The 10,486-nt window shown below is 40.6% G+C and overlaps 1 protein-coding gene across 4 annotated transcripts in view; it reads left to right on the plus strand.

Annotated features, from left to right (window-relative positions):
* Positions 1-10,060, plus strand: part of Ptprm (protein tyrosine phosphatase receptor type M) — an 845,793-nt gene extending 835,733 nt beyond the window's left edge. For all 4 annotated transcript variants that reach the window (XM_042699184.1, XM_042699185.1, XM_042699186.1 and 1 more), the window contains 2 exons: positions 903-1,038; positions 9,324-10,060. In XM_042699184.1, the coding sequence (XP_042555118.1) occupies positions 903-1,038; positions 9,324-9,377 (190 nt within the window). In that variant the 3' untranslated portion in view covers positions 9,378-10,060. The remainder of the gene's footprint in view (positions 1-902; positions 1,039-9,323) is intronic.
* The last annotated feature ends 426 nt before the right edge of the window (positions 10,061-10,486 follow it).

Raw genomic sequence — 10,486 nt, forward strand, 5'->3', positions numbered from 1 at the left:
TCAACTGTGAGCCTTCAATTCTCAGTGTTCCATAAGTACTTTCTACACCCTATCTTCTACATTCTGTGCTCTGTATTTTGCAAAATAACCAATTAGAGCTCTTCAACAGCATCAAAGTCAGGAAAGATAAGGAAACAGGAAGAACTGTCATGGATTGGAGGAAGTTAAAGAAACATGACAGCCAAATGCAAGATGTGGTCCTTGGGCCAGAAAAAGGACATTAATGGAGAGCCTGGTGGCATTTGACTGCAGTCTATGTTACAATTGGTAGTATTACAGTACTGTTAACCTTACTCATTTTGATTGTGTGCTGTGGCTCTATACATATTGATAACATTTTTATCTCATAGAATAAATAAAATATTATTATGTTCATATCAGGGAAGTTGGTTACATAAGGAAAATCTCCACGCTATTTTTGCAATGTTCCACACATCTAAAATGAGCTCAAAATATTTTTTATTTAAAAAGAACCTTCATGTTTGTGAGATGGTGAAATACTAATGGATTTTCTTTTAAGGCCAGATATGTCTTTGAATATAACCCACATTTGTCACGTTTTCATAGCAGACATCCGATGAAATGTCTGTTTGTGGAAAATGGGTTGTAGGCTCTTTGTATAAAAATTAATAAGGCACAGTATCAGATAACATAATGGAGGGCAGAGGCAAAGCTAGGAAAGGAAAGGTCCTCCAGGCAGGTGAACAGTGAAGCACACACTTGAATACCTTATTCCCTTTAACTAACGGACTTGGCTCAAGTCCCAGTGGATCATTCACATCCTGATGGAGGTCTTCATCATACCTAGTTCTCCGGAGTTTATACCACAAATCTCCACAGATTATGTGCAAGGTGCCTTGCAAAGGCCAACATTGTCTTACCATCTAATTTCTTTCTGACAGGAATGGAGGAGGCCGCAGTGGCACATTTTGCGCCATCAGCATTGTCTGTGAGATGCTTCGACACCAGAGAACTGTGGATGTCTTCCATGCTGTGAAGACACTAAGGAACAACAAGCCCAATATGGTGGACCTTCTGGTAGGATGCTTCTCTCTCCTCCCCCTGGGGCATACACTTATTAGCACAGAACGCCATTCCCTTGTCCTGAATTAGCATAGCACTTGTCTGAATTAGCATAGGCCTACAGTTCCTCTCCCCTGAGGGACATCCCCAAGCATGGGTCCTTGCCATTTCTTTCATGAGAAACGGGACAGCCCTGTACTAGCACAGGGTTGTACAACCCTGTGTTGATACTGATAAAGGAAGAGACTCATTTTCAAAAACATAGCATTAATGCTTTGCTCAAAGGAATTTTCTCCCCTTTTTTCACTTTTCTGTCTCCTCTCCTTGTTTTTTCACAAGAAGACTGTCTCAGCTTGTTTAAAATGAAGAAGTAGTTGAAACTCACAAGTGAACATCCTTATTAATTTCCTTTCCTGGCAGCGCCTTCCACGTGGCTAAGCACTTATTCTTTACTGAGAAGAAATAATCATAGCACACAAAATGCCAGATTTCCAAATTATATATTTTATAAATAGCTTAATCGCCTAATATTTATCAAAGCTGTGAATTTTAGTTTGACATCCAGAATATTGCACTTAATTATGGTGGCCATATCTGAGAAAAGGATTAAAGGAGTTGAAAAACAAAGAATGAGGTGCAATTATTTTCTTAGACTATTTCATGAAATCCTCTTTTTATAGGGAGCTGTTGAAATGCCAACCACAGTGACTCAGGAATAGGAGAATAGCTTCAAGGAGGCAGCTTTTTGATTAGGTTTTTGTGTTTCTCTGTGAGAGAAGGAAGGATCTGAAGGAAACAGTAAGACTAATCCAGGATTGAAGCGATGGCCTAGGGAAGAGAGGGGGAGAAGAGGTGGCCAATGGCTGCCAAGCGCAGAAGGCCTGGGTTCTAGAGGCTACAGTACTGTAGGGATACAGAGGAGCTTAAAAAACTAAGATAAAGGAATCCAGCTCACATTTGTAATCCTAACTACCCAGGAGGTTGATATCTAGAGGATTAGGGATCAAGGCCTACCAAATCAGAAAAAGATAAGGATATAGCTCACGTGAGAGTCTGCCAGCCTAACAAGTGCAAGACCCTGAGTTCAAACTTTATCACCAACAAGTATATAAGAGGACTAAAATACCAAGATTCAAGCTGAAGTTGAGAAAATACTCATGGTCCCCTAGTGTAAATTGAAGAGTCACTGCACAAATATCTGCAACTGGGTAACAGGAATGACACATGACAGCCAGCTCTGGGTGGCAAGTCTTCCTCACCACAAGCTATTCTCCAGGGGTACCCACATACATGTCTTATGCTTGAGGAGCCATTCTACTCTTAAGAAGCCTGGTGCTGGCCAGGGCATATGGTGGATGAACGAATAGCCCTCAAACTTGTGTGCAGTTAGCATATTGGCTTCTGTGGCAAATGGATTGTGTTCCCCAAACTGCTGCCCTATGGGAAGACTAAATGAGGGTAGGTGGCCTTGGGTACATTAATCTTGCATCGTAAGTGTCCTTGAATAAGTCACTTCCTTGGGTTTGAGTTGTGTAAATTAAGGGGATTAAGATACATGTGGAAATGTTTTGGAAAGAGGAGCGAGATGGTTTTTGGCAGTGTAGGTATCTACTAAGCGCTGTGCCTTCCCAGCCTGAGGAAGCCAGTTATAAACAAGCATCAAGGGAGATACTGACAGCTAGCATTTGCAGTATGTTCAGCGTACTGGCTCTGAGTCCCTTGTACATAGTAACAGACTTCATGTAGATGAGCTAAAAGGCCGTCTTGTGTGGGCTTTAGTAAAATCAGCCAAGATTATCTCCCTTCCTGGAATACCACACAAATACTAAAGTTTTCAGTCTTCTGGGCAGCAGGGTTGAGAGTATTGGAGTTTTATTTTATCCAGTACTGAAGCTTGAACTCAAGGCTTCACTTCTCATTTGGCTTTTTCACTCAAGGTTGGTACTCTACCAGGGCCTGTTAGGCTGGAACACTTGAGAGCAAAGCCATCTGGTCAGTGGGAGCTTTCTAAAGAACTTTATAAAGAACAGATAAGGCTGGCAGATGATGGAATTGAAATCTCAGGCTGTGAAACTCAAAGGCAGATCTGAAGCGTCCAAATTTTGGTTGGTACTTAGGCAGAGCTTACCTTGATGTGAAAAAAGGCGAGTCATTTCCCTCTCAGTAAGCCTGAGTTAAGGAGATCATTAGAAGCAGACCCGCCAGGCCATTCCTCTAATGGTTCCACTGTTGCTTTCATCACTCAGGAATTTTTATGGGCAGAAATAATGGGACTCTTTCCAAATCAGCAATGCAGAGTATGGGACGGGTGCTTCTTCATGAGATAAATGGAGACTTAGCTGACTAGACCTGAGGAAGCTTGCGGTTATCACCAGAAATTATACAGTAACTTAGGAGATTTTTATCATCATGAGTTTTTTTTTCCTTTTTGTTCACAGTCAAAGGAAAATTGATATCTTTCACTGACACATAGTAATTGTACATGTTTAGGGGATCGCATGTGACACGGTATCATGCTGTATAATGGTCGCTAGTCTTGAGAACATGTCAGAACCTCTTTACTCATTCTACTGAAGTCCTTGATTTCTGTCATAGTTCTCCAGCTGGGCTGTAGAGTATCGGAAGCCACTTCTCCTACCCAACTGTTCATCCATGGGTAATTCTGATAGAGAAAACTGATGTTCGGATCTCTGAAGGTTAGCCCCAGTTTTAGGATAAGGTCAGTAGCTGAGAAATGTAGGAAAGTTGTGAGATTTCCTAAGAAAATAACCTGCTAGATCTGTCATGGGACTGTGAATAGGATAATAGATTATATCTGGTGATGTTGTGTGTGGGGGGGGGTCACATTGCTCTGCTCTTTTTTAGTGGGTTTCAAGCTCCTGGAATTGACTAAGAGCTTGCCGTTTGTTTGGTTTTTGCCTGGAAGTCCTATTTCTATTTAGTTTGGTATTCACAATTGAGTATGTTGGCTGAATGAATCAATTAATGGAGGTCAGGGTAGTAAAGTCTGGGATGATTGCTCTGGGCATAACAGGCAATCTGAGTCCTGAGCAAGGAATGTTGGGAGCAGCTGAGAAAGGCAGTGTGCTGAGTCTTGTGATTTTTGTCTTCAGGGGGGTGTTCTGGAAAGCTCTGGGGCATGCTTCTGAGCTAGCCAGTGAGAAAGCATAGTGGGATGGGGGCAAATGCTGGTCTAGGACCCCCTGGGTCTCCTCATACTGCCCACTGGGTGCAGACCTGCTGTGGCCCCTTCCAGCTCGAACTCAGAAGTGCAATGGCTTGCTTCCAGTCTTTTGGGAGGAACACAGGAAGGTCAGCCTGTCTCTCTCAATCTCCTGTGGTGGCTCTGCTGTTTTTAAGTGGCACCTGACTTGAAAACCTGTCTATTCATTTGGAAGCCTAACATTCTCAAGGGAGATCCAGAAGACCCTGAAAGTTGATTGCTTCAAATTCTATATTTTGGGGGCTTTGGAGAAAAGCCAATAGATTGCCAGGAGGGAAAATGATTTAGAACATTAGATTCGATTTTTTTTTCATCTTGCAGAAGCAGCTGCATTTGTCCCTGACCCCTTTTCAGCCTGGCTTCTAAAGTCTCTATCTCTTCGACCCGCCTTAGTTAGGTCCCATCAAAGACATGGGTCCCCAGATGGCAGACCGCAACAGCCAGCTTCGTAAAATGAAGTCCCTGGGGCTGAACAGCTTTGAAGATGTGACAGTCACATGTAAATGTCTGCTTCCCAAGAGGGCACCTTTCACCTTTGACCTCCTCACTTGTCTTTGAGGTTCACATGGCTCTGACTCAACAAGACACGGTTTCCCCCAGAAAGGAATGGAAGCTTCTAAAGGCACCATTCAGCCAGCCAGTTAGTGAATGGCTGATCTACGCCTACTCCCCTTTTTTATGCTGGTACTGGGTCTTGAACTCAGGGCCTTGTGCTCTTGCTTGTTTTTATTTCAGATTGATGCTCTACCACTTGATCCATGATTTCATGTTCAGAATGGCTGATCTCATCATTCTTCCCCAAATGCCTCTACTGATTTGGCAGAGTTGTTCTAAGGCAAATACAGATTCTGATCATCTGACTTTGAGCTGTGTCAGCTAATGCCTCCTGACTATTAAAATACAAATAAAATTCACCCAGATCCCTAGGGGATGTCCAGGGCACTTCTGGAAACGTCAGGGTTTCTTTCTTTCCTGGATCCTCCTCCTCCATATTAGAATAACTTTGCACCAAGCACTTATACCTTTGGATAGCTTTGCTTCTTCTCAAGCAAAGACCATTTCCCATCTAACTGGAACTCTGGCCTGTGCCTCTTTGTATGTAACACACTACGGGGTTTAAAGATGCCCATTCTATAAGCCAGAGCCTTTCTCACTTCCCTCTTGTGCATGGAGTTCTGAAGTTCATGAAGTACATCCTTGTTCCACACCAGATTGTGCCACACAAGGCTGTGAGGAAGGCCAGGCTAAGCACAGAGCCCCTGCTCCCTACACTCAATCCATGCCCACAGCTAGCTAATGTCACCCAATTTGGGAAGATTTAGGACCAAGGCATAAATTTTCTGTTTTCTTTTTTTCCTCTGAAGCATGGGGATAGCTCATGTGGCTTAATTATAGCATTCAGAAGCAAGTAAGCTGACAGAAGAAACTGCAGAAGACAGGCCTGTACCTGGTGATCAAGTATAATCAGTTTCCAATGTAGGAAGATTTCAGGCATTTACCCAGGTGCTTGGAGTCAGGGACACGGCAATTCATGGTCTTTCTTCTCCTTCCCCTTATTTTTCTGATTCACAAACCAGTCATCACAGAATCTATGGGGATTGGCAGCTTGCTTGGGAGGGATAAGACAGGAGAGGGGGAATTCATTTTGAAAATTACAGTCATGTCTGAGACAAGGCAACTTTGGCAGCTTCCGGGCAGCCTTGAAGCTGAAAATTCCTCCAAGTCTCTACCTTGTGCACTGCCTGAGGGCCAGAATCCATAGGTCCCACTCTCGCTAACCGATCCTTCATAGCAGTCACTGAAATTAATGGCAGTTAGGCTTGTCCAAAGTCAGTTTTATGCAGTGAGGGATTTGATTTCCATAAAATAATCATCCCAGTGATTCACAGAAACAAGAGAAATGGTTGCAGCATTAAGTGGCCTATTTGTCAGTGTGGCGATCTGACAACATGGCCTTTTAGAATTTTGAAATTCAAATTATGTCTTGTAAATGCTCCAAAAGTAAGACTATCCAATCCTAAAATAATAAATGCTAAGATGTGAATCAGAAATATAACTTTGCTTAGGGCAAGTAATAGTTCAAGAGTAGAAAGAAATAAAAGGAAGAGAGAGAGGAAAAGGAGAAGAGGAGGGAGGAAGAAAAGAAGAAAACAAAACAAAATGGAAACTTATATAGAGTGCACTAGTTAGGGTAGATTGGGAAGGTTCTTGTTATTTGCAAGATGAGAAAGTTTAAAATTATTCACTTGTGTCATCAGCTTTGCTTTAAAAGCCAACTTTGTCCAAACTTCATAAGATTCCTAGGTTGACAAGGCTAGAAGGGGGTTGTAGATGTGACAGACCTATTTTACAAACTGTAGGAGTACCATATCTCAGGACCTTGGGGTCCTGCTCAGTACAGAGCATTCAGACAACTGAACTCACGTTTCACACAAAGCTTGTTCAGTCCCACCTGAACTCCTGACTGACACAGGAAGCAGGAATCACAGCATGAAATGGGTAGTGTCTTTCTCCTGGAGATTTGTATAGCAGCTTTATTGAACTAGAACCCAAATGCCATAAAATTGGCTCTTCTAAAGCATCCACTCCAGTGACTTCCACTGTATTCACAGAACTATGCAACCATCACCACCGTCTTCAAATGTATAACACTTCCATCACCACCAGAAGCCCCTTACATGATAGCAATCATTCCCCATTACTCACTCTTCTGTTCTTAGAACCAACATCAGTCAACATTCAGTGTTTATAACCTTGCCTATTCTGGACATCTTGCACAAATAGAATCATACAATCTGAGACCTTTGGGGCTTAACTCCTTTCACTCAGCATGATTTCAAATTCATCAAATATATCTATATCTTTAAGATAGGAATCATTAGAAGGAATCGTTAGATCAATTCAGCAGGAATAAATAGTAATTGTAAATCTACATGCACCTAAAATCAGATCATCCAGTTTTATAAAGTAAAACTATTAGCACTAAAGGGAGAGATGAGCTTCAGTACAATACTAGTGGAGAGTTCAGAAATGGCAGGTCATCTAGACCAAACTAACCTATAATAGAACTAATAATATAGAACCTATAATAGAACTAACCTATAATATATGAACCAGATTTGACATATATTTATAGAAAATTCCACCCAACAGAATAAACATTCTTTTCATCAGCACATAGAACTATCTCTAGAAAAGACCATATACTCCATCACAATGCAAAACCACATTCAAAATTGAAAATCTAGTACCTCTTCTGATCACAATGGAGTAGAATGAAGTCAACAAGAAAGAAAATTTTAGAAATGATATAAATGCATTCAGACTGAACAACACACTATGGAAGCAACATCATGGATGAAATTAAAATGGAAATTTACACTTTTCTCAAAGCAAATGAAAATGGAAACACAACATAACAGAACTTGAGTTCAATAAGAGCCATACTAAGAGGGAAATTTGTAGCAACTAAGTAAATACTTCCAAAAAAAATGAAGCTCAGCAAGGTGCCTCAATCCTGTAATCTTTGTTATTTGGAGGGTAGAGATTGGGAGACTGCAGCTCAGGGCAGCCTGGGAAAAAAGAAGTATTCATTACTCCATCTCAACCAAGGCCGGGCATGGTAGCACATACCTGTCATCCCCAGTGATGTGAGGAAATACAAGCAGCAGGATCACAGTCTAGGCCAAGACAAAAAGAAAGATGTTCAAGGCTTGGCTCAAGTTTTAGAATACCCGCAGAGCAAGCATGAGGCCCTGAATTCAATCCCCATCCTGAAAAAATTATATCCATATCTGTGTATATCTACATATAATATATACTTCAAACAAAATGAACCAAACCCAGAAATAAAGATTATAGTAGAAATAAACAACATGGAGACTAAAAATAGAAATGCTCTTTGAAACAAGAGTTGAGTTTCTTTTAAATTGTAAGCCAGGTAACAAAATCTTTTGTTAAACTCAAAAAAGAAGATACAATAAAGAAAATCAGAAATAAAAAGGAGACAATACAACCAATACCAGAGAAACAGAAAGGTTCGTTAAGGATTATTATGAAAACTTCTAACAGTAGGGAAACCTGGTAGAAATGGACAAAGGGGACTAGTAAGCGCAACCTTTAAAGCGTTTCAACCTGTCTTCATGGGCTCTTCTTCCTTCCACCTCTTGAGTTCCCTCAGATTGTTGATACATAGGTAAATGTGAGGACAATCTTCCTTGTTATTTCTGGAACACTGGATCTTCCCAAAATACCAAATGTTCAGAAGCCCAAGTTCCTGACGTTGGGACTAGCAGCACATATTTTATGTAACCTAGGCATAGGTTTTTTTGTATGCTTTTGTATACTTATATTTAATCTCTAGATAATTTACAGGACCTAATACAATGTAAATACGATATAAGTAGCGGTTATTCTCTAGTGTATAGAGAAATGTATTATAATAACCTGATAAAGCTTACATAGTCAGTACAGAGAGAATTCTTCCTCTTTTATTTGCTTGTTATTTTGTGTTTTATGTGTACATGTGCATGGGTATGTGCATGTACTAAGGTTTGAACTCAGAGCCTTGTGCTCTCACTTGGCTTTTGTCCATGCAAGGTTGGTGCCACACCTCCATTTCTGGCTTCTTGCCTGGTAAACTGGAGATAGAAGTCTTACTAACTCTTCTGCCCAGGCTAGCTTCAAACCTTGATCCTTAGATCTCTGCCCATAGGATTGTAGGAAGCACCTATATGTATCACTAGCACCTGACCCAGACACATTTTTTTCAGATACTTTGAATTAAACTTGGTGGTATCCAAGTATGCAGAACTCAGTGATACAGAAAGGTAACTGTATGTGGCTTTTGGTGGTCCAGGAGTTCTAATAAGCATAGATATCAGAACATGGCTTTTAGGGGAACCTCTATGAACAGCGAATATACTTATGTTTAGAACTATGACTTACTAATTGGGTCCTAATTCAGATCCTTATCAATTTGATTTCTTCTAATTAAGACCCTTAACTGTATAACTGCCTGAATAGAAGCAGTGTTTAGATGGTACAAAGCTGACACCATTCTTTATCTGTTTTCCAGGATCAATACAAGTTCTGCTATGAGGTGGCTCTGGAATACTTGAATTCTGGCTAATGGCATCCACAGCTCTGCACAGAAACCTTTCCTGCCACAATGCCAAGATGTCTGATGGTATTTGTGTAGATGAGATGACAATTTCTCAGTATGCTTATTTTGCTTTGCATAATTGGCTCTTTTTAAGAGCCCCAGAAAGTGTTTATAAAACTGCTTGCACTGCCCAATTCCCAGTAGTGCTGCTGCCTGACAGAAACACACACAGCGCACAGTCGTCAGACACTGTATTCCTCATCACAGGCCTGTGAGCACGGTGGAGACATCTGGTCAACTGAAGAGCACAATTATATTCTTATGAAGGAATTTGTACTTTTGGGATATTTTTTTGTGGCCCGTGATCCTTTGTCATTGTTACAGCTGAGTGTATGTTTTTGTTCTGTGGAGAATGCTACCTGGCATTATGATAATATATTATTTTTAGTTAATATTTGTATTTTAACATGTCACATAAGCTTCTGTAGCTTTTCCAGGACTAACAGATAAACATGTACTGAACAAAGATATGTTCGATGAGTGGTCGTTTCTACCAGATTTGTATTGTTTCCAAGGGAAAAGCTTGGGAGGACTCAGTTCAGAAATGCAACATGGTCAGATTTACAGATCCAAAGCTTTTTCCATTTGTTTATATTGTAAATACTTTTTGATTTCATCAAATTATTTATTCATTAAAAAATTTTTGTGAAGCAGAGTGAGTGACAGTCATTTTTATTAAGCCCTGAAAATCATTCGACTGTACAATGTTACCTTGTGTTAATATCTCAACTCAATACATGTTGACCCCTGACCAGTCATGGTATATTGCTGAGGGTGCAGGCTGCACCCATCACAAGAACAACTTGGTAACAGAATCTAAGATGCTTTTGCAATATGGAGGCACTGAAAGTATGAACTATATTTCCCAGAATCCTATTCTCTACTTTCCTAGTTATAGTGAGCCCCAGGAGTCATTTAGTACAAGATGTAGAGGGCAGAGTTAAAGCATCTGTAGTGTTTTGGGGTTTTTTAGATTTAAGTAATTGTACAAAGGAGTTCCCATTTAACAAAGCAGTTTATAATTACAATGGATCTTGAACATTACCCCTTTCAAATTCTCACCTATCCCTCCCAAC

The sequence above is a fragment of the Dipodomys spectabilis genome, unplaced genomic scaffold, assembly GCF_019054845.1.
Source record: "Dipodomys spectabilis isolate Male_0828 unplaced genomic scaffold, ASM1905484v1 ptg000235l, whole genome shotgun sequence".
Taxonomy (NCBI): Eukaryota; Metazoa; Chordata; class Mammalia; order Rodentia; family Heteromyidae; genus Dipodomys; species Dipodomys spectabilis.